Source organism: Arvicanthis niloticus, chromosome 2 (genome assembly GCF_011762505.2).
Source record: "Arvicanthis niloticus isolate mArvNil1 chromosome 2, mArvNil1.pat.X, whole genome shotgun sequence".
Taxonomy (NCBI): domain Eukaryota; kingdom Metazoa; phylum Chordata; class Mammalia; order Rodentia; family Muridae; genus Arvicanthis; species Arvicanthis niloticus.
This window is the reverse complement of record NC_047659.1, coordinates 126,276,896-126,300,595: the sequence shown is the minus strand read 5'-3', so window position 1 is coordinate 126,300,595 and position 23,700 is coordinate 126,276,896. Positions and strand designations below refer to the sequence as shown.

General features: G+C 44.9%; 1 protein-coding gene across 3 annotated transcripts in view; it reads left to right on the top strand.

Annotated features, from left to right (window-relative positions):
* The first annotated feature begins 2,017 nt into the window (after nt 1–2,017).
* Nucleotides 2,018–23,700, top strand: part of LOC117704542 (protein NDRG3-like) — a 36,148-nt gene continuing 14,465 nt past the window's right edge. Inside the window, exons 1-7 of one of the 3 annotated variants that reach the window (XM_034496718.2) lie at nt 2,018–2,132; nt 8,386–8,491; nt 10,064–10,184; nt 12,219–12,281; nt 13,110–13,170; nt 13,921–14,007; nt 20,733–20,789. In XM_034496718.2, coding sequence (XP_034352609.1) covers nt 8,413–8,491; nt 10,064–10,184; nt 12,219–12,281; nt 13,110–13,170; nt 13,921–14,007; nt 20,733–20,789 — 468 coding nt within the window. In that variant the 5' untranslated portion in view covers nt 2,018–2,132; nt 8,386–8,412. Of the gene's footprint in view, nt 2,133–6,194; nt 6,367–8,385; nt 8,492–9,175; nt 9,513–10,063; nt 10,185–12,218; nt 12,282–13,109; nt 13,171–13,920; nt 14,008–20,732; nt 20,790–23,700 lie in introns of those variants that run through there. The other 2 variants (XM_076930119.1, XM_076930120.1) reach the window with 2 other exon arrangements.

Here is a 23,700-nt window from a genome sequence, read left to right as displayed (position 1 = left end):
TGTCCAGGCCAATCCTAGGGCACCAGCCTACTTAGTCAGGATTTGTATTCCTGCATAAAACATCCTGACCAAAAAGCAAGTTGGAGAGGAAAGGGTTTATTCAGCTTGCACTTCCATATAGCTATTCATCACCAAAGGAAGTCAGGACAGGAGCTCACACAGGGCAGGAACTTGGAGACAGGAGCTGATGCAGAGGCCATGGAGGGATGCTACTTACTGGATTGCTTCTCATGGCTTGCTCAGCTTGCTTTCTTATAGAACCCAGGACCACCAGCCCAGAGATGGCACCACCCACAATGGGCTGGGCCCTCCCCCCTTGATCACTAATTGAGAAAATGCCTTACGGCTGGATCTCATGGAGGCATTTCCTTAAAGGAGGTTCCTTTCTCAGTGATAACTGCAGTTTGTGTCAAGTTGACACACAAAACCAGCCAGTACAGTGTTCCTGAACTCTGTGCTGTGACACTGAAGTTCTGCACAGAGGCAGCAGAGACAAATGCTGTTTCTCCAGTTGATGACACAGGGCTGCAAGACTGATGGAGGGGAGGGGCAGGGGCAGCTAGCACAGAGGAGTTGTCATCCCTACAAGGCTGTGTCTCTACTTAGTGGGGACAATTCCAGGACATGGATGTCATTCCCATGGCATTAATGAGTAATATCCTCATCTAGGCAACGTGTGTCTCCATGGTAAGGAAGGCACCCACTGTGTCCTCGTACTAGTCTGTAAACCACTCCTTCCCTTGGCAGTGCCTGGTCAGCTGAATGGAACCGAACAGGTGAAATTACATCTTTTCCTGCTGAAAGCAGTGAGACTATCTGAAAAGGATTAGAGAACCCAGCCCCCTCACATAGTCTTGGAAAAGCATTATCTAAGTAAGACACTGTTGATACATGTGTAGGGCCTTTTGTGGACCTCACTGAATGTTGAGAACAGGAGCATGGGATTGTGGGATAATGACAGATGAAACAAACATTCAAACTGGGAATGTTTCACAAGGTTCACTTAAGCCCAGAAGTTAGGAGACAGCCTGGGGAACATAATCCTCAGTTCATAGTGTCATTTAAAAAGAAAAGAATATTTGAAAACTTCTAAGAAATGAGTATGTAATTAAATCTTGGAAGGAACCCATGAAAGCAATCGAAGAAGGAAGAGTTCCTGGGAAAACATCACAAAGATATTCAAGACCAAGAAAGAAATGTGGTTCTGGGGCTGCCTTTCCAGGGCACTATCAAACCCAAATGTTGGATGTGGCTATCCCCACTTCTCAGATGAGGAAAGGGAACACCAAGGAGGGGAGTGACCAGCCAGTCCCTCAGAGCCTTGCAAGCCACCACTATGTCACATATACTGACAGAGTCTGAGCATCCTTAGCCAATGCTTTTGGCATTCGTATATTTTGGTTGTGAGCCTAACCTTTAAAGTCTGAGCCATCTCTCCAGCTCTAGTTTTGGCATTCTTAATTGTATTCAGTGTCCTTTCTATATGTGACTCCCATCCCAAGCCCTCTTGGTTCTTCCTTGGCCCATCTCTAACCGTGGCCCATGGTCCCGGGCATGCCTGGAGAGACCTCAGTGTTTTCCCACTTTCTCTCCCACTAACTAGCAAAATGTGACACCAGGCCTAAGAAATGGTTCCCCAGGCCACCAGCTCTTAAAGAAGGATCAGCAGTAACAAAGGCTGAAGATTTATAGGAAGCTTCCTGAGAGAGGGTGGGGTTCAGACAGACCCAAAGAGAAGGGAAAATTCAGGCTAACCCACCATGGAAGGGACACACACACACAGCTCCAAAGCTCTTACACGGAGTTGGCAGAGACCAGTGGTATTCTTCAGAATGGAGCAAAGCCACAGCCTGGGAAAGACTGATGCAAAGCAAGCCACCTACAGCTTGCTGGCAGTCTGCCTGTGAAGAAAGGGGTGGGCCTTCAACCTGACTCCTGGTGTTGGTCAAGTGTCTGGATCCAAGCTGGGATCTATGGGCTGTGTTCCCTGAGTAGCTGTCTTTTCTGGTTTCCTTTGGCAGTGTGCTTCTGAAAGTCTGCTGAGGAATGATGGGAAGAATGCCCAGCAGAGGGAAAAGCCTGTCCAGCCCAAGCTTCAGTACCTCTGGTCCTGGCCAGAGACCTACAAGCAGGTAGGTCACATCTGTGGGACATCAGGCCCTCCCAAGGCATCATGAGTCTATTAAAGCTAGATCTCACTACCTCTGGGACTTTGGCCAACAATCCCTATACAGCCCCAAGTTCCAGTGAGAGCCTGTGAATACCTATTCTTCCCTGTGAGCCAGACAGGCTCGTAACTTCTGTTGAGCTTGGAGTAGTGGTAAGAACACCCAAGAAGCAGAAAGAAGAGTAAATATGAGGGGCTGGACAAGGAATTCAGCAGTGGAGCACCTGGTTAGCATACAGGAAGCCATGGGTTCCATCTCCAGCCCACACACATAAAACACTTAGCTCCTCAGTCACACCATCTGCAGTCCAGGTGTTCAGTGGTCTCATGGACTGAGTGGCTGGCTACCTTACTGTATAGCACAGAAATAGGTTGTTTATATTGTGTGTTGCAGGACGTTCTCAACCCTAAGAGGTATTGTGAAATACTTGATACAGAATCAGTTTCCCTGCTGTACATGTGTGTTTAATTTATTTTAATTATGGGGGGGGGATGGACATGAATACACGTATTAATAGATGCTAGAGGCGTTGGATCCCTATGGCTGGAGTTATAAACACTTGTAAGCCAAGTGGGTGCTGACGTGGGTGCTAGGAACCAACGTTGGTGCTCTGTAAAAACAACAAGAGCACTTAGCCTCGGAGACACCTCTCCAGTCCCTTGTCTCTTATGCATGCATGCATACATATGCATACACATACATGCATGCGTGCATGCATATATACTCTTGCTATTTAGCCTAGGCTGGTCTGGAACTTGAGGTTACAGACTAACTTACTAACTTGCTTTGAACTCACAATCCTCCTGCATCAGACTCCAGCACTTGTGTGGCTTTAGGTGGTTGAGGTTCTAGATTCTCTCGGCTTAAAAAAAACTTGTAGGTCATACTTGTGATGAGTATTTTGATCATGATCATATTTCATTCTCCATTAGCCGCCGCCACCACCACCACCACCCCGCCCTCTTGTTTTTGGTTTTTCAAGGCAGGCTTTCTGTAGTTCTGGCTGTCCTGGAATTTGCTCTGTAAACCAGGCTGGCCTTGAACTCACAGAGATCTGCTTGCCTCTGCCTCACAAGTGCTGGGATTAAGGCTATGTACTACCACTACCAGGCTCCATTGCTTCTCTTTACCTCTCCAATCCTCCCTCTTCCTTTCTACTTTCATATCAAAGTATGTGTGTGTGTGTATGTGTGTGTGTGTATGTGTGTGTGTATGTACTCATGGATTTGTGTAACTTATGTTCCACCAATGAGAGGAAACACGCAACCTCTAAGTCTCACTTATTTTACTAAGCACAGTGATCTCTAATTGCATACATTTTCCCAACAATGATCTAATTATTCATTATGAACAAATGAAACTCCATTGTGTGTACATGATACTTTCTCTTCTTCCATTCATTTGTTCACGGACACCGCGGCAGATTCTAAAGTCTGACTATCATGAAAGTGATAAGATAAATTGAGATGTACATGTTTACCTCGGTTTATTCACTTGACTTTCTTCAAGTGTATATGAAGGAGTATAAGAATAACTTTTTCTTTTTTAAAAAAGATTTATTTATTTTTATTTATTTATTTATTTCCTGTATGTGAGTACACTGTAGCTGTCTTCAGAAGAGGACACTGGATCCCCATTACAGATGGTTGTGAGCCACCACGTGGTTGCTGGGACTTGAACTCAGGACCTCTAGAAGAACAGTCAGTGCTCTTAACCACTGAGCCATCTCTCCAGCCCAAGAATAATTTTCTAAGATATCCCTGGGCAAAAGTCTCAGCATTTAAGATAACTGCATAAACAAATTATCCTGGAAATTTTAATATTTTTATGTTAAACTATATGTTAGGTCTAGTTCTTATTACCCAAAACAGCCCATAAATGCTTGTTTTTTTAAAAAATAAAAATCAATTTATTATAGACTTTGCAAATAAAAACATCCCACAGATTTATATAACCACTCAAACAAGCCCTTGCCTAGATCCAAAGTCTGTCCATCTCAGTGAACTCCTGCACAGTTAGAACAGCCATTCAGACACCATAGAGCTTCACTTTGGATTTTACACTTTCACTCGCAATTACGTTTTATGTTTGTCCACACACACAAAAGGAAAAGAGATAAAGAGATGATAGAGTTAAAACTAGAAAAAAGTAACTTTTTTTCATGACGTGTATCCATTACCTGCATTTTACCCTTTCTCACCTTGTGATAGCACCCTTCCCTGGTCTCCTGTCTGTGTTCTATGATATCCACACACTTGTATACAGTAGACTAGGATGTAGAGGTAACATGCCGTTTCTCCTGCAACTGGGTTCAGTATTATATGAATGTCTTCTAAAAGCACATCTTGATTTAGAATTTGAATAGCATATTAGGGTTCTCTAGAGAAACAGGAACAAATCGTGGGGGGGGGCTATGCACTCATGCGTATGTAGAAAGACTGACTATAAGGAATCCGCTTGTGTGGATGTGAAGCTGCAAAGTTGGACTGGTGAGAAGGATGAAGACCTTTGGAGAGTTGTCTCCCAGTCCTGGACCCCCAGGCATATGGAACTTAATGGCTGTGGTGCTTTGATTAGCGTCCCCCCTATAGGCTCACATACGTGACCACTTGGCTCTCAGTTGCTGGTGCTGTTTGGGGAGGCTGTGGAACCTTTAGGAGGTACAGCCTTGCTAGAGGAAGTATGGGAACAGACTTTGAGAGTAGCCTTACCCCGTTTCCAGTTTACGCTGTCAGCCTCGCATTTGGGGTTAAAGACATGACCTCTCGGCCTCTTATACCTGCCATGATGCCTCCCTCCCACTGCGGACTCACCCTCTGGAACAGTGAGCTGAACTAAACTTTTCCATAAGTAGCTTTTGCTCAGGATGTTTTACCACAACAGCAGAAGGTAACTAATACAGTGTAACTGGGTCGCGTGCACACCTATGGACCGCTGTGGCAGGGGACAATGCTGAGAATTCCATGGACTCAGTCACTCTTTCTCTTCGCATTGTGGGCTAAGTCTGTGTAACGACTGAAGAAAAGACACATTTTAGACTGACATTGCCAAAGAAGGTTTCAGAACGAGTGTGGCTTATGAGAACCCCGGAAGCTGTGACTGGTGACGAGCAGAAATAGGAATCCAAAAGTGTTGGCAGAACCAGGCTGAAAATTGTGAGAGGTGGAGGTGAGGAGCCATGCCAGGTCAGACAGCCAGAGAGAGGCTAAGGAGCAGATCCTTTACTGTGAGGGCGACCACTGCTGGAAGCAGAACTGCACCTCCGCAAAGGGTGCAGCAGTGGGGGATTGTATCAGAGATTCCTGGAGTGGGGCTGAGGAGACCCCGCCCATCCCTGAGGATAGTCACTGAGGGAGGAAGAAACACGGTTCCCCTGTGGTACAGTCACTGATAGCATTCCCATGTGCCTGTAAATGCCTCATGTTCCTAAAAGCAACGACAACATGAAACTCATCAGGACACACACACATACACACACACACACACACACACACACACACACACACACATGCATGTGGTCAACACGATTGCTACGTAACATTGAAAGATTCTGACTATAGCCTGATAATTAGAAACAATAGCATTTCATACTAGAAGAAAGTTACTAGCATGGAGAAGAAATGGTGGCAGGCACTAAGTGATCATAATTTAGCTGGTATCAGAGATAAAGGGCCAGTGATATGGTGACAGTACATTTAGCTAAAGGGAGAAGACATGAGAAAGTCCACAGTTGCTGACTATCCAAACTGGCCCCGTCCTAGCTCAGCTTATTAACAGCTCTCTGCTTACAATGCCATCTTTGGTTGCTAGCAAGGCAGTCAGGATAGATGGAGATGCCAGAGACCTGTATGAGCTTAGGCTGTTTCCTAAGCCCAGAATATAATGGGCTGTGTTCCTAAGCTCTACAGCCTCAGAGACAGACACAGCCTGGAGAAGCCACTTGGAGTTCTGCCCTCTGAGCACAGGCTGCCATTGTGGGTCACATTCTAGAATGCTGGTGTGGCAGTCCCTAGAGAAAGAGCCAGTGAGACGGATGAGGGTTGACTAGAGCAGGAAGGTGGCAACTCACACCCTGTAGCGCTCTGACAATTGAATCAGCTCCACAGCCCGGATCTCTGCACCGATTCCCCACATGGAGTCTCCTCCAAGCTGCCCCTATGCTAGTTTACAACAGATATGTGTCCAAATCTCTGTGGAGGTGAGCGTCTCCCTCTCTTCAAGCTCTTGTTTGAAGACAGTTTTCATTCGCATTCTTCAAAGAGGAAGGATGCTGAGACACTGACAGTGCAAAGCAGTAGACCAAAACAGAGCGACGCTCATTTTCCTCTAAATAATGTGACCTCATTCTCCTTGTGGCTGGATCAAACTCCTTGTCACATTTCCTCCCTTCATCTTGATGACAGCCAAGTTGACTGAGGGGAGATGAAATCCCAACATAGTTTTTACTAACACTTCCCTGATAGCTAAGAACGTGTTGATTTTATTCTTATGTATTATTATAGTGTGTGTACTGTGGAGGGGAGGTTTGTGTACATGTGGGGGTTTGAAGACTGTCTTGTGGACTCTTCCCACCTTTACTTGGGATCAGTCTTATGTTGCCAGCTTGGGCCGCAAGTTCGTTACCTGCTGAGCTACCTCACCGGTGAGCCACGGACTGCCTTTGACGACTATCCAATTCACATACTCCTCTATTAACTTCATGAATTTTTTTACACAAAACACTAACTTAAATGTTCTATTCATTCATTCAGTGTTCTATTCTATGTGCATTGATGTTTTGCATGCATGTATGCTTGTATGGTGGCATCAGTCAGGGTCCTTAACTGATGTCTCCGGCACCTAACTTGGATGTTTTAAAGGTTATTATTTTTATATTTATCTGCTTATTTGTGAGGGATAGCCTATGTGCCTCAGTGCCCTGAGGAGATAAAACAATGTATGGGTTTCTCTCCCTCCATTATGTGGTTCTGGGAATTGAACTCAGGTCAACAGGCTTGGCATCAAAGAGAGAGATTCTATGCCAATATACCTTTCATTGTTTAGTAGGTAGGATTTGGATGGAGTGTGAGGCTCAAGATGATACTGAGGGCTAGAAAAGTGCTTAAGAAGGCTTATGGCTCTCACAGAGGACCAGGGTTTCATTCCCAGCACCTACCTGGCAGCTCACAACTTCCTGTAACTTCAATTCCTAGGTATCCTGTGCCAACTTCTGGCCTCTGGGGGCATCGGTCACACATATGGAGTACATATAACATTCAGGAATTCATATAAACACACAAAGTAACTCCTTAGACCAGGTATAGTGATTCAGACCTTGAATTACAGCAGCCACTCAGGAGGCAGAGGCAGGTAGGGCTCTCTGAGTTCCAAGCTAGCCTGGTCTACATAGTGGACTTTTGGCCTACTAGGGGTACCTAGTCAGATCGTGCCTAAAAAAATAAAAAGGAGCCTGAGACAAATTACTGATAAATAGTTTATTAGAAGAATTATTGATGCCATGGATAGACCAGCAGGCAACAGTGAGAGTCTCTGGAGAGAGAAATCAGAGTCTTTATGGCAAAAAAAAAAAAAAAAAAAAAAAAAAAAAAAAAAGGCTTATCTTATATTCTTGGGGTTGGGGGGGGGGGGGAGTCATAGCAAGAACCCTCAGCTAGGCTCTCTAATTACCAGGCAGGAAGCATGGGAGGGGATGGAGAGGAGGATGTGTGGTGTCAGTGCCCCTGTGAGGTTTACTGACCTCCCAGGTGAGAAATCCTGACACTAGGGTATCTGTTAGCTAAGGGTTCACGGATGATGTCCTACTGTGGTACCTGCCAGTATCTGAGAGAAGATGCATGATTCTAGTGATGTCTTCTCACACCACTGCAATGACCTGCAGCCACACATGCAGTGAGAGCTCTGAAGCCTGTGACTTTACCGAGAAAGAACCTTGTGTTTCTGTTTCCTTAGCTGTGCTCCCAAGTCTTTCCTGGCTCCTTATTCAACTGGCTGACCTCCTTCCCACAACCAATTACAAATTTATTTTTAACTTGTTTTTCCTAGCCTCATAGTGAGCTCTTCAGATGAAAAGGGAGATATTTTCTGTGTATTTGTTCATTTGTTTGTTGTCTATCTAGATAGAAGACCTAGAGAGTAGGAATACTAGGTATGATAGCATCTCTCTGGTGAGCTTACAGTTCATGAAGCCTTTCTAAGACCTTACACTGTCTTGTTATAGGAGCATGATATAGAAACACCCCATGGTATGGCTCACATCACCATAAGTGGCTCACTGAAGAGAAATAGACCAGTCATCCTGACATACCATGACATCGGGCTCAACCGTATGTATTTGATTTTGCACATTCCCCTTTTAAAAGAAAATATTTTAATTTTGAATGTATGAGTGTTTGCTTGAATGGATACATGTGCACTACATACATGCAGCACCTATTGAAGCCAAAAGAGGATATTGGACACCCTCCCCACCCCCCAACTGGAGATACTGGTGATTGTGACCCATTAAGTGGGTGCTGGAACTGAACCTTTGTCCTCTGCAAGAGCAGTAAATGCTCTTAACCATTAACCCATTTCTCCAACCCCAAACAGGTTCCCTATGAGCGTGAATAACCTTTATATTAAAAAACAATAGACTTGTAATGAAACACACACATCCCTCTTCTTGTCTTGAAACTCTCCTTTTATTACTGGGAGGTTAAAGTTCCTGGGGAATGAGCAGAGGGTTAATATGTTGGGGGAACTGGAACTACATTTTAGAAATTAGAACTGGGGTCTGATTTATTTATTTATTTATCTGGGTGGCCTGGAACTCACTATTCAGACCAGACTTGCCTTGAACTTACAGAGATCTTCCTGCCTCTGCCTCCCAAGTGCTGGAATTAAAGATGTGCGCCATCATGTCCAGACTTGAGGTCTGATTTTTTACTCACATCTCAGGTTAGAAAGTCCAGAGTTTTGATTTCTGTAGGAAAAGGATTCTTACAAATGGATATTTCTGCCTGGTATAGATTGAACATCCTTAATCCTGAATGCTGACAGAGAACAGCTAGATACACCAAAGAGCCAACAGAAGTACAATTGCTTTATGTGTGTTCTTGTTCAAGGTTAGTCCCTGAATTACAAAGACATAGCAATTACTTCAAAAATCACTTCAGGCGATGTGATGTATGTAAAACAAAGTTTGCTTTATGTTCATCTTTAGATCAAGCCCCAAGATGCCTTCTTTTGTTTCTACAAATATATCCAAAGCTGAAATTTATACCAAATCAACTACCAAGCATTTTACAAGTGGCTATTCAACAGAGAGTATAGGATTAGACTCTAGACCTGGGGCAGACTCTGCAAGTATGTCTCTCCTGTTGCTCTGGTTTCCACAGGTGGCATGTATAGAGTTCTCAGTTAAGGCTGAGCCTTAGCCTGAGAAGCAAGGAAGGCCTGTGCTAAGAGGGTAAAAACCAAGGCAGCATCTCCTCCATGCACACAGCAGTTCTGACAATAGAAAGCCCCATGTGGTGGGTGTCAGCAGCTGAGGATAACCCTAGCCAGGGTCAGGCGAAGGTCAGTGTCTTCCTCAGCAGGTAGAGGGACAAGGTGCATAGCAGACAGCACTGTGGGTGGAAGATTATTTTGTGCACCACCAGGAAACCTGGCAAATATCCACAAGATGGTTTCTCCTCTGAACTCATTGCATGGAATTGAGAACCAGTTGTCTTCCAGTCACTGAGGTGCCTCCTATGGAGTCTTCCTTGGGCAGCTTGAGGCACAGGCTGTATGCAGACCCTCACCTGAGTGGACTGTTGAGGAGAAGGGACTGAGAGAACACTGGTCAGCTTGCAGGGTGGAGGGGAAGCAGGGAGAGCTGGGGAACTTGGTCCACAGGCATCCTTATCTCATAGATAAATCCTGCTTCAACACGTTCTTCAACTTTGAGGATATGCAAGAGATCACCCAGCACTTTGCTGTCTGTCATGTGGATGCCCCAGGCCAACAAGAAGCAGCACCCTCCTTCCCGACAGGGTAAGTGAAGCCACAGGGAAGCTCTGTGGGAGGCTTACAGGTCAAAGAATGATGGATGGGCTGTAAGGGCTGTAGGCTGCACTCACCTCCCACTTGATGGTGTCACACTCATGGGTGCTGGTGCTTGATGGTGTCACACTCATGGGTGCTGGTGCTTGATGGTGTCACACTCATGGGTGCTGGTGCTTGATGGTGTCACACTCATGGGTGCTGGTGCTTGATGGTGTCACACTCATGGGTGCTGGTGCTTGATGGTGTCACACTCATGGGTGCTGGTGCTTGATGGTGTCACACTCATGGGTGCTGGTGCTTGATGGTGTCACACTCATGGGTGCTGGTGCTTGCCTGTCTTTCTGCCCTTGGTCTCAGAAGGTACTGTGTCCTTGGATCCTGGGTGTTTTCACGTACCCAGAAAAGTCTCTTCATTGCCGGGACCTGTGTCCCTGTAGTCACAAGGCAGAATGTTTCTGGAGCACCCACTTCTCCCTCATCTGTCCCCTGACTCATTCATTTTTATTTGTCACCTTGTGTCCCTTCCTGAATCACCAAATACATAGGCTGAACCCAGACTCCCTTGACCCTGCTCTGGGAGGGTCTTCCCATCTGAGTCCCCACCTAGGGATGGATTTTGGACACCTGGGGAATCATTTGTTCTGAAGCCACATTGATGGGCAAGGGCACCATCTGACTGTCTTTGACACTCTCTACATCACCCTAACCTTGCTCTGCCTGTCAGTCACAGGCTCCCAAGTGTCCCCTGGACTGGGTGCCAATGAGAGCTTTGGGGGAGGAGGGAGCCCTTCCCCTTGTGCTACATTTGCCAGTGACTTCTGTAGAATAAGCATCCAGACAAGGGAGAGTCTGCACCTGCATAGGACCCAGGCTCTGCCAGACACTGTTTAATGCTTTGTGTGTGTTAGCTCACTCGATCCAACAGGCCTATGGGATTCTTTGTCAGTGTGCAAGGAAGTAGCAGAGGCAGATTCAGCCCAAGATGCCTTGTCACACAGAATCCTAGTGAGTCTGTCCATGCTGTTGTGTCTCAGATACAGTTGTCATTTGTCCAGGTGTCCATCAAGATTGTTTTCTCACTTGTGCACAATGGTGTGAGGACACTCCACTCCTTACAGTGCAGCAGATGGTCCTGGGGGTTGTGGAGCAGAGGCCAACAAACATAGGAGACTATTTAACACACACACACAAACACACACACACACACAGTCTCATTGTAAAATATCCTGTCCCTTTCTGATTTTGTCATCTGTGACTTTGTCCTTACTCTCCCACCTCTGAGTCAGCCCTGGGCTTGCCTGGCCATTTTAGAATCAGTTCATATTATGAATAAGCAGTTTATAAATAAACATATTTATTTATAAGTGAAATAAATGAGCATTTATTCTGAGGATCCTGAGTTTTACAGTGATGCATAGGCCCAGGAAAGCATTGTTTCCTGTTACAGTTAACTGCCTAAGTAGGACTGGCAGGCTGCTGGCTACTTGTTGAGTTGACTCTTTTTGCTGAACATTCCTGTTCCTAAAAGGGAATGTTAAGGGTTTAGAAGTAGCACATAGTGGGCCCTGTAACCATTTCTTTTGCTGTAGCTTCCTCTGGTAGAAGGAGTGTGTCCCCTTTTATTTCTTCCTCACACAACAGTCATGGAGGATCATGAAGCGAGCCACAGTTGCTTTTAGGCACCATATCACTTTTTTGAGCTGTTGGTTAAAAAAAAAATAAAATACAAAATAAATCTTGTGTTTCGCCGGGTGGTGGTGGCGCACGCCTTTAATCCCAACACTTGGGAGGCAGAGGCAGGTGGATTTCTGAGTTTGAGGCTAGCCTGATCTACAGAGTGAGCTCCAGGACAGCCAGGGCTATACAGAGAAACCCTGTCTCGAAAAACCAAAAAAAAAAAAAAAAAAAAAAAAAAAAAAAAAAATCTTGTGTTTCTCTAAGACTCCTGGACTGGTCAAGGTCTCCTAGTGTTTGGGAACTGTGGGTGCTTCCTAATTCAGGAGGGGCTCTTCTGGGTTTCAGGTATCAGTACCCTACCATGGATGAGCTCGCCGAGATGCTGTTTTGTATTCTTAAACACTTAAGGTGAGTTCCTTCTACAGTCTTCCATTTTGGCTCCCCACCCCATTGTTACAAATCAAAGCCAGGCTTCCACTCCTGATGGACAGATTCTCTCACACTGAGCTGTCCCTTTACTCTGTTCATTTGCTTTGCCTCTACTTTTGTGTATATCCCTGTCAGTGTAATCAACTAGCAAAACAGAAGAGGCAACGCCTATGTTTATTGACCTCGATCAGCAATCACAATACAGTGCTTTAGGCAGAGTGGGGCTGGGGTGTAGCTCAGTGACAGCTCATGTCTATCTAGCAAGCACTACATGCTGACACTGATCCTTGGCATCTTCAATATGAAGAAATCATGGGATGGACCAAAGTGGGTGGTTACCAATGGCAATATTCAGGAGTAAATTTGACAGAATTTGCTGATGGATTTTGAGATAGTGGGACAGTGAAGATGAATTCTAGATTTCATTTAACTATAAAAGTGTATATCATGCCTGCTGGGAGATAGATAGATAGATAGATAGATAGATAGATAGATAGATAGATAGATAGATAGAATCAGTGGTAGAGTACTTGACCAGTATCCATGTGGTCCTAGATTCAATCTTTAGTAGTCATGGTTGTGAGAGGAAGAAAAGGAAAAGAAAGAAGAGAGAGGAGAGGACGTAGGGGAGACGGTGGTGGTTTTGTCAAATAAGGAAGTCACTGAAGCTTGAAAGTAAAGGAAGCTTGCCCAAGTTCTCGTATCTATTAAGCCTCAGCTTGGCTGTGAGCCCAGCTTGTATCCACTCCACTATGCCATGCTGCCACAGAAGTAAGATGTTGTCAATTGTCCATCTGCCTTGTTCAGCGTGAAGAGCATCATTGGTATTGGAGTTGGAGCAGGAGCCTACGTCCTCAGCAGGTTCGCAGTGAGTACAGGAAGTCCCTGAGACAGTGTGGGGGTCCCAGCTGGGGGCCATGTTACATGACCTGTGCTGCTCTGGGCTTGTGTTGGTTCTGTGAATTCTAGCTGTTCCAGGCACATACAAGTGAAGTCTGGCTTTGTGTGTAAAGAACCTGAAAATCTGTAAATGAGGACAGAATTGTACAGAGATCCAGATGTAGCTTCCAGGAAGATTCTTAAAGCCATAAAAAGTCGTCTTGAAGAGAACTTGAAATGTCACCTTAATGTATCAAACCCTGAAGAAGGACTCCTGTTGTGAAATTTTTCCTGGGTGACAGGAAAGAATTTTCTAGGGTGGCATTGTCTATTATTCAGACAACTTTAGGAAAAAAACTTTCAGGAGCCCATGTTGTACCAAAACAGCCCACATACACCGAGTAGTGCTTAAACCAAGTATTTTACCATGCTTGCCCATAAGCAAGTCCCCTATGAGTTGAACAACTGCTGCATGCTCCCCTCTGCTGAAGCAACAGAACTCCTGTCTTCCCCAAGCACCCATTCAAGGGAAGATGACTTCGTCCCATTTTGAGAGACTGATTTCCAGGTGCTAGTCAGGGTTTCAAGAGCTATTGTCTGTAAGTGCTCCATACACCTCTCTGCAGTCTTCCTTTCAGACATGAGGCACCGAGGCATAGACCAAGCTGCTGACCATGCCCGCTGCTTTAGAAGAAGTGGGGAGTGGGAGTCTTACATCGTGTCTTTGTCTCTCTCTCAGCTCAATCATCCAGAGCTGGTAGAAGGTCTTGTGCTCATTAACATTGACCCGTGTGCTAAAGGCTGGATTGACTGGGCAGCTTCCAAAGTAAGTGCTGAGTGGTGGGCTCTGGTCCTCCTCTTCCTCCTCTTTTTCCTCCCCCTCCTCTTCCTCCACCTTCTTCTCTTCTTCCTCTTCCATCTGTTGGTGGTTCCAGAGATTAAGGCCATGCATATTAAGGTATCATCTTGTCAGTAAACTTACATTTCTTTTTTTTTTTTTTTAAGATTTATTTTATTTGTGTGAAAAATCTGTAGTTGTCTTGAGACACACCAGAAGAGGGCATTAGATTCTATTACAGATGGTTGTGAGCCACCATGTGGTTCCGGGATTCAAACTCAGGACCTCTGGAAAAGCAGTCAGTTCTCTTAACCACTGAGCCATCTCATCAGCCCCGTGAACTTATATTCCAAGATCTCTTTTTACTGTTTACCTTCAGATAGAATCTCACCAAATTGAGCAGGCTAGCCATGATCATGTGACTCTTCAGCCTCCTAAGAAGCTTGGATTCAGCACCATGTCGCTAAACTAGACTTCTCTTGTTCCTTCATAGAAAAAATAGCTTGGCTGTCTTAGGGTTTTACTGCTGTGAGCAGACACCATGACCAAGGCAAGTCTTATGCAGACAACATTTAATTAGAGCTGGCTTACAAATTCAGAGGTTCAGTCTATTATTGTCAAGGTAGGAGCATGGCATCATCCAGGTAGGCATGTTTCAGGAGTTGCTGAGAGTTCTGCATCTTCATCTGAAGGCCACTAGGAGAAGACTGGCTTCCAGGCAGCTAGGATGAGGGTCTTAAAGCCCACATCCAAAATGGCACACCTACTCCAACAAGCCCACACCTCCTAATAGTGCCACTCCCTGGGCCAATCATATACAAACCATCACATCCTACTCCCTGGCCCCCATAGGCTTGTTGAAACACATGGGTCTATGGAGGCCATACCTAGCTATAGCATAATAAAAAGTACATTTAGTCCAACTTCCAAAGTCACCATAGTTTATAGCAGTCTCAACAATATTAAAAGTTCAAAGTCTCTTCTGAGAGTTATCCAATCACTTAAATGTAATCCAGGAAACCAGCTGGGCAAACTCCAAACTCTGCATCTCCATGTCTGATGCCAAAGCAGTCTTCAGATCTCCAACTCCCTTTTTTTTTTTTTTTTTTTTTTTTTTTTTTTTAAGATTTCTTTATTTATTTTATGTATGTGAGTATACCATTGCTCTCTTCAGACATACCAAAAGAGGGTGTCAGGCCCCATTTACAGATGGTTGTGAGCCACCATGTGGTTACTAGAAATTGAACTCAGGTCCTCTGGAAGAGAAGTCAGTGCTCTTAACCGCTGAGCCAGCTCTCCAGACCCTCCAACTCCATATATATATAAAATCTTTGTTAGCTGCAACAAACTTTTCTCCTGGACTGATTTCACTCCCTGTTAGCAGCTTTCCTCTATAGGTATCCCACAGCTCTGGCATCTTCAACATCTTGGGATCTCCAAGGCAACTTCAGCTTAACAGCTTCTTGTTCCAAAGTCTGGGATCCACACATGATCTTCTGAGCTCCTCCAAAGGCTTGGGTCACATCTCCAGCTCTGCCCTCTGTAGCACTCTAGGCTCAAGTTGACTCTACTCTACTGTTGCTGCTGTTCTTGGTGGTCATCCCATGGTACTGGCATCTCCAATACAATGGGGTCTTCTGCTGCAACTAGGCTTCACCAATAGCCTCTCATAAGCTCTCTTCATGGTGCCAAACCTCAACTTCTTTGAATGAACCCTTCAGTCCTGGGCAAAAGGCAGCCACATACTTCACCAAAATATCACAACAGTTCCTAGGCTACATACTAACATTCTTCTCCACTGAAATCTCTTGGGCTAGGTCTGCACAGTTCAAATAACTCTCAGCAACAAAGTCTTCCATATTCCTATTAGAATGGCCCACTAAGCCCCACTTAAAGCATTCCATTGCTTTCCAAATCCAAAGTTTCAAAATCCACATTCTTCCAAACAAAAGCATGGTCAGGTCTATCACAGTAATACCCCACTCCTGGTACCAACTTCTGTCTTAGGGTTTTACTACTTTGAACAGACACCATTGCCAAGGCAAGTTTTATAAGGACATCATTTAATTGGGCTGGCTTACAGGTTCAGAGGTTCAGACCATTATCATCAAGGCAAAAGCATGGTAGCATCCAGGTAGTCATGATGCAGGGGGAGCTGAGAGTTCTATATTTTCATCTGATAGACGCTAGGAGAAGACTGGCTTCCAGGCAGCTAGGATGAAGATATTAAAGCTTACACCCACAGTGACATACCTACTCTAACAGGGCTAAACCTTCTGATAGTGCCACTCCCTGGGCTAAGCATATACAAACCATCACATTCACTTATTAATTTTTTAAATTTCTATTTTGTGTATAGGTGTATTGTCTGCATGAATATTTGTGTATCATGTATGTAGTTTCCATGGAGGTTAAAAGTGGAGTGGCAGGGGTTGTGTCCCCTGAAACTAGAGTTACAGACAGGCTTGAGCCGCCATGTGCGTGGTGGAACCTGAACCTAAGTCCTCTGAAGAACAACTTCTTAATTGTTGGGCCATCTTTCCAGCCCCAGCCTCTCATGTATGTATACATTGTATATGTATATGTATGTGTATATGTATATATATATATATGTATATGTTTATGTATATGTAAAAGACATGTTGTAAATGTCTTTTACCCATCACCATGCATTTCTTTTTTTTAAATGTCTCCGTAAAAGTCCTTTGAGAGATGCATGGATTACTTACGTTTGTGTCCCTGGGACCAAATTATCCAAGAGAACAACAGGAGACAAGATTTATATCAACTCATGGTACAGACATTTGAGTTGGTTGTAGCAGAGAGAATACGGCTGAAGAGAGCAGTTGATTTCTGGGCACACAGGAAAGGCAGTACAGAAATGAACAAGATACAGCCCTAGGTGTAACCACATCTATCCTCCCTATCCCTGTGTGTGAGGAGCCGCATTTGCCATTAAAAGATGGCGCAGGCTTCTGCTTCCTGGTTCTTCACAGAAGCTTTACTTGAGAATGCACCTGCGCATGGCGCGAAAACCGAGTATGACAATTGGATGAAAGATTTGAGCCAATGAGGGATCTGCACGTCTCACAAAGCTCTATTTAAGCAGCGGGCTTTCTGAGCTCGGCGTCCTTCCCTCCACCTCACCATCATGAGAGCTGTTCAATAAATGCTGTCAGAAGAATCCTGAGTGTGGCGTTCTCCTTATCGGCGAGGTAGGGCGCTACACCTGTGGCCCAGTTTCTCTCCTACATTGTATTACCTTCCAATAATACCAGGGCATTATGAGTCCAGGAACAAATTCACTCTCCAGGTCGGAATCTTTCAGATCCCACTGTTTAGGAAAACCCATCAAAGACACACCAACAGATGTGTCTCAGTGATTACCTAGGTCTGTCTTTCTCTCTCTCTCTCTCTCTCTCTCTCTCTCTCTCTCTCTCTCTCTCTCTCTCTTTTTCCTGTTTGTAATTTTATATATTTATTTTTATTTGGAAGGTTCCTTGGTTGGTTGGTTGGTTGGTTGGTTGGTTGGTTGGCTGGCTGGCTGGCTAGTTGGATTTAGTAGTTTTAGACAGGATCCTACTCTGTAGCCCAGGCTAACATCAACCTGTGGCACTCTTCCTGCCTCAGCCTCCCAAGTGCTGGATTCTGTAAGTCTTCATATCCAGTTACTTGTTTCTTTGTTTTGTTTTAAGACCAGGCATTGTATAGCCCAGGCTGGCCTGCACTTCCTATTGTAGCTGAGGATGCCCTTCAACCTCTGATTCTCCTGCATTCAGCTCCCAAATTCTGTCATTACAGGTCTGTACTACCATGCCCTTGCTCTTAAAAAACTGGCGTACATGCGTGCGTGCATGCATGTGTGCATGTGTGTGTCTGTGTGTATGCACACATGCACATGTGTGTCAGAGGACAACTTTGAGGAGTCAGTTTTGCCTTCCACCTTGCTAAAGCAGCCTCTCTTGTTTCTGCTGCTCTGCATCTTACTCAAGGCCATCTGGCTTTTTACAGGGTTCCCTGGGTCCTGGGGATTAACTCAGGTCATCAGGCTTAAGCAGCTAAACCCTTTGACCTGCTGAGCCAGCTCCTGACTGCTGCACAAATGATTGTATTATTGTTGTTGTGTGGTATGTGTGTGTGTGTGAGTGTGGGTACATGTGTGCCATGACGCACCTATAGAGATCATGAAACAATTTACACAAGTTACTTTTCTCCTTCCACCACCTGGGTCCCAGAGACTAAACGCAGGACCTCAGGCTTGGTAGCAAAGGCCCTTGCTTAAGCAATCTCTTGTTTTTCTGACCCTAAGTATTTGTGTTCATTATCTTATTTTGAAATGGGATCTTAGGTTCCTGGGTGGTGGAGGGAATGGGGTAAAAGGATAAAATCTGAAATGTAAATATAATATCCAATAAAAAAAATAAAAGTGGTAGAAGCAACTGAAAAAAAAAAAAAAAAAAGAAAAATGGGATCTTATTGCCTGGATCTGGAACTGTTATGCAAAGCAGTGTGTCCTTGAAATTGCAGCAGTCCTCCTACCTCTGCCCCTAGAATGCCAGGAACACAGGCATCTACATCATGCTTGGCTTCCTAGGCATTTCTTAGGATGGTCAGACTGGCAAACAAAACTAATTTTTGCAATAGGTGCTACCCATTAGGATAGCCAGAAGTAAATGGAGAATGAATGAATGAATGAATGAGTTGCAGTGTGTATATATGCATCCATGCTATATCAGACCTATAGCTATCAGAAAACTACCCTCCCAAGTTGGGCCTGTGATTCTCAGGCTTGGCATCAGGTGCACTTACTGAGCCATCTAGCAACACCAATAATTTTATTAGTAGGATATATGATACCAGTATAGTGTTTATTGAGTACCAGACACTGTTCTGATATTTATATATATTTAACTTCTTCTCAGAGCAACTCAGAGAAGTGACCTGTGTTAATCCTATGAAGATATGTCATGTCCCTAAGCTAGACAGTTCAAGATCCAATATAGTCATCAAAGCATTGGGTGCCATTCTAATGGATGGGGGAAAAAATCTAAAGTATCAATGATATTGCAACAAAATTTTTATACAATGGCAAAACATGTGATAAAAAATATGTTATTTTCCACTTGGTGGTGGCATATGCCTTTAATCTCAGAACTCAGGAGGCATAGGCTAGCAGGTCTCTGTGAGTTTCAGGCCAGCCTGGTCTAGAGTAAGTTCCAGAACAGCCAAGGCTACACAGAGAAACCCTGTCTCAAAAAACCAAGGGGGATGGGGCTGGAGAGATGGCCCAGTGGTTAAGAGCACTGGCTGCTCTTCCAGAGGTCCTGAGTTCAATTCCCAGCAACCACATGGTGGCTCACAACCATCTGTAATGGGATCTGATGCCCTCTTCTGGTGTGTCTGAAGACAGCTACAGTGTACTCATATGCATGAAATAATTAAATAAATCTTTAAAAAAAAAAAAAAGAAAGAAAAAGGAAGGAAGGAAGGAAGGAAGGAAGGAAAAAAAAACCCAAGGGAAAAAAAGAAATGGAAAGAAAAGGAAAACCTATCCAGGGCTGAGCATGGTGGCATCTGCCTTTAATCCCAGTGCTCAGGAGGCAGAGACAGGCTAGCCTAGTCTATATCCAATTCCAGGTGAATGAAATCCTGTGTATATTTTCTACCTACCAGCAGACCAAATTCTGAACAGTCTGTCTGTCCGTCCCTACATTTATTTCCATTTGGGGAATGTTGCCTTCCCTGGCCTTGGATGGAGTGTACTAACAATGCTGTTGCCAGTGGCTGTGGAATGCTCCCCAAGTCTGACTTACGTAACACGGCTGTCCAGAATGTGGATGTGCTGACCCCACACTAAGACGGGCGGCAACCTGATGACCTTCATAGAGCACGTTGGGTCTCTGAGCATTACGAATAGGGCAGCACTGGAAGAGAGCTGGGTGGTTACTCGTGCTTCTCACTCTCTGTAGCCTGTGGTTCACTGACAGCCCACGGGGTGATCTCAGGCCATCTTTCTTCCCTAACCATCTTTCACCCATGTCCATGGCTCTCCCTCACCTCCTTCCCTGCATCCCCAGCTTCAGCTCATCCAAGTCCTCCGTGGGAATTCCATCCAGAACCCAGGCAGAAGCTTAAAGGGGAATTGGCAAGATGAGTTGAGCTGAAATTTTTTCTGAAAATAGACTGTCTCCAGATTTACACAGATTGCTGCATTTATTAGACTGTGAGATGCATCATTCTGAAATGGGAAAAATTGGGAGGGAAATGTTCAAAATGTGAGAACATTCTGTAAATACAGCTGCTCCTCCCACTCCCTGAAGTGAAGACGGCTAAAACTAGAAGGAGTCCTGTTTTGTGTCTTGGATGTCTTGGGCAGGGCCGTAAGTCCATCTCTGCCTGCCACCAACCCAGTGTAAAGGCAGAAATGGGGGCAGGTCGCAGGCAGCAGAGGCCACAGACCCAGCCCACACATCTCAAAGGAGTGGTCATATTCCTCCAGCCTTATTTCAAAACAAACTCAGCTCATACTTAGTTTTCCTTATATTTTTTCTTTTTCTTTTTTTTTTTCTTTTTTACATTTCTCTGAAATGATACTGATTTGTGTTTTTATTTGTTTTTAAAGGATACTACGTGTAAAGTACACCTTCCGTTAGCGGACAGCCTGTGAAATGCTCACACGTGCTAACTCTCTTAACATGGTTTTTATCTTTCAGCTCTCAGGCTTGACCACCAACATTGTGGACATAATTTTGGCTCATCACTTTGGGCAGGTAAGCACCTGTGCAGCCAGAGTCGCTGGGCTTCGTGGCTTGTCCGAAAAGCCTTACTGTGCTTCAGGAAAGAAAGAGCACCTTGCAGTGTATGGATCCTGCCACATAACATGGCCCTCACAGTCAGAAGGGCACTTGGGCCTGCAAAGGCCAGGTCTCTGGGAGACGATTCTCTCAGCCTCATGGATCTTGGCACTCAGAGAGTGACAGAAAACAGCCTCTCCCCCACCTGTCCTCCATGAGCAGAGTGCCATCTGTGAATGTTTGACAACACCAGGGCCTCACCAGACAGCTTTAGAGCCACCAGGAGGTTCAGGAGGCTTCACAGGAATAGAAATTTCAGAGGAAACAACCCAAGAACACTGAGATGCTATTGTAGAAGGAGCTTAGAGATGACCTTATCGAGCCACGAGCTGATGGACACTGGCATCTCTAGCAGGATGGCTGCTGTCCTGGGATGGTTGGTGGGAGATTTGCCTCCAGTCCTGTTTCCTAAGGAAAAGTGAGTGACAGGGACACTGAGCAATGAGGTCCAGGGCTGTGAGGTCTGGAGTGTGGAGGGGCAGCTACAGGGAGGAGTGGAGGCTGCTCAAGTAGTCTGTACCCTTAATTCTAAATACACCTAAAGGAGAATGGGAGGCTGGGATAGAGCAGGCTGTCCCCACCTACTGACTATGTGCCAGCTGAGTTGTTTGAAAGCTGCTTTAGGCAGCTGGAGTGATGGCTTAACAGTTAAAAGCACTGAATGTTCTTCCTGAGGTCCCAAGTTCAAGTCCTAGCCCCATATCCTGTTTGTAGTCTCTATTCAAAGAGGATCTTTCACCCTCTTATGGCCTCTGCTGGCACAGCAGGTATCTGGTTCATAGACAAACATGTGGACAAAACCAGTCACATAGATGAGAAGAATTCTCTTTTTGTTTTTAAAAATTTATTTATTTTAATGTGCATTGATGGTTTGCCTGCATGTATGTCTGTGTGAGGGTGCCAGACCACCTGCATCTGGAGTTACAGACAGCTGTGAACTGCCATGTGGGTGCTAGGAATTGAACCAGGATCCTCTGGAAAAGCAGCTAGTGGTCTTAACCACTGAACCATCTCTCCAGCCCCCCAAATAAGAATTTTCAATAAAATGAAAAGAATAACTGGGTGTGGTGGCATACAACTTTACTCCCAGTACTCGGAAAGCAGAGGCAGGTGGATCTCTGTGAGTTCCAGGATGCAGAGCCTGGTCTACAAATTGAGTTCCAGGAGAGCCAGGGCTACATAGAGACCCTGTCTCAAAAGAACAAAACAAACAAAAACTATTGCTTCAGATACCCAAACTCAGTTATTTTTCCCAAGTTTGGTGGCCTAATCATACAGTAGGGAAACTGAGGACCAGGTTTAATGTTATCCATATTGTAAATTGAGTTGATGATTTTTTTTTTTAATTTTAGCTTTAGTTCTTTGAGAATTTCATACATGAGCACACATCCATTCACATTCTCCCTGCAGTTGACATTGAATCCAGGGTCAACTCCAAAACACATATCCTCTCTCTCTCTCTCTCTCTCTCTCTCTCTCTCTCTCTCTCTCTCTCTCTCTCTCTCTGTGTGTGTGTGTGTGTGTGTTATGAATGCATGTGTTTGTATGCATGTGGTTCCTATGTACATGTGTGGACATATGTGTGGAGGTCAGGGGTCAGCATTAGGGTCTTTCTTCTATCTTCTAACTAAGCCTGCTTCCCAAAGGTTGGTTTCCAGCTGAAGACATTACCTACTTGTCACCAGGGCTCCTAGCCAAAATGCTTGGCTCTGGGTCTGCACATTTGCCCACATCAAAAGAAAATAACATTATATGTGTGGGACATACAGATTCTCATATAGAAAAATTAGTTTGTCTTTTAGTTTTGACCAAAACAGGAGAGAGAGACATCCTCATTCTCTGTCCATGTTGCTACAGAGGCACCAGGGCCTAAAAGAGAAGAAGAAACAAAACCCATGAGGTGTACAGTTGTGGACATGTCTGTGTGCCTGTTGCTAGAACTGGGGGCAGCCATCTCCTGGTGCACAGATATTGGGGTGGCAGTTTTCATTTCCAGCATGGCATTTCCTTCAGGAATCCCGATTCTTAGGGTCCCATTAAAATTCCCCAATTCTTATTCATGGTTCATTCTTGATGGGTTTGGGACCCTTCCATTGGGTCACTAGATTGGTACATAGATCTGAAGCAGATAAGTTAATAATAATAATAATAATAATAATAATAATAATAATAGAGGAGGGGGAGGTGGGAGGGGGGAAGAAGAGGAAGAGGAAGAAGAAGGAGAAGAGGGAGAGAGAGAGAGAGAGAGGAGAGAGAGAGGAGAGAGGAGAGAGAGAGAGAGAGAGGAGAGAGAGAGCGAGCTGCATACCTATATCATAGACTAAAAAGCTGGCAGAATGAGGCAGAAGTCAGGCTTGGAGAGACTGCCTCACCTAGTGGACAGATAGGGAGTATGCATGAGAACACCTGATCCTTCTCTCCACTGCTCAGCAGGGCATTTAGATTACAATTTCCCCTCTGTCTCTGAAGGAAGATTTTCCTTGAAGTCATCAGTGATGCTTCTGTGCCTCGCCCTATCAGAACCAGGAGGAGGGAGGAGTTTGCCCAGAGTCAGTCTCACTTAAGATGGGAAGACACTGTAAAGAAACAGTGCCTTGAGCTGGAGAGTTGGCTCAGTAGTTAAGAGCACTTGCTGCTCTTGCCAAGGACCCAGACTCCGCTCCCAGCACCCATGTGGTAGCTCACAGCTATGCCCCTGTTCCAGGGGATCCAATGTACTCTTTCGGCTTCCTCATATCTATGGGCTACTAACACACACGCCAGCCCTCATCACATAAAAAAGTAAATAAAACCAATATTTTTAAAGCACCTTTTGGCTAAATTTAAG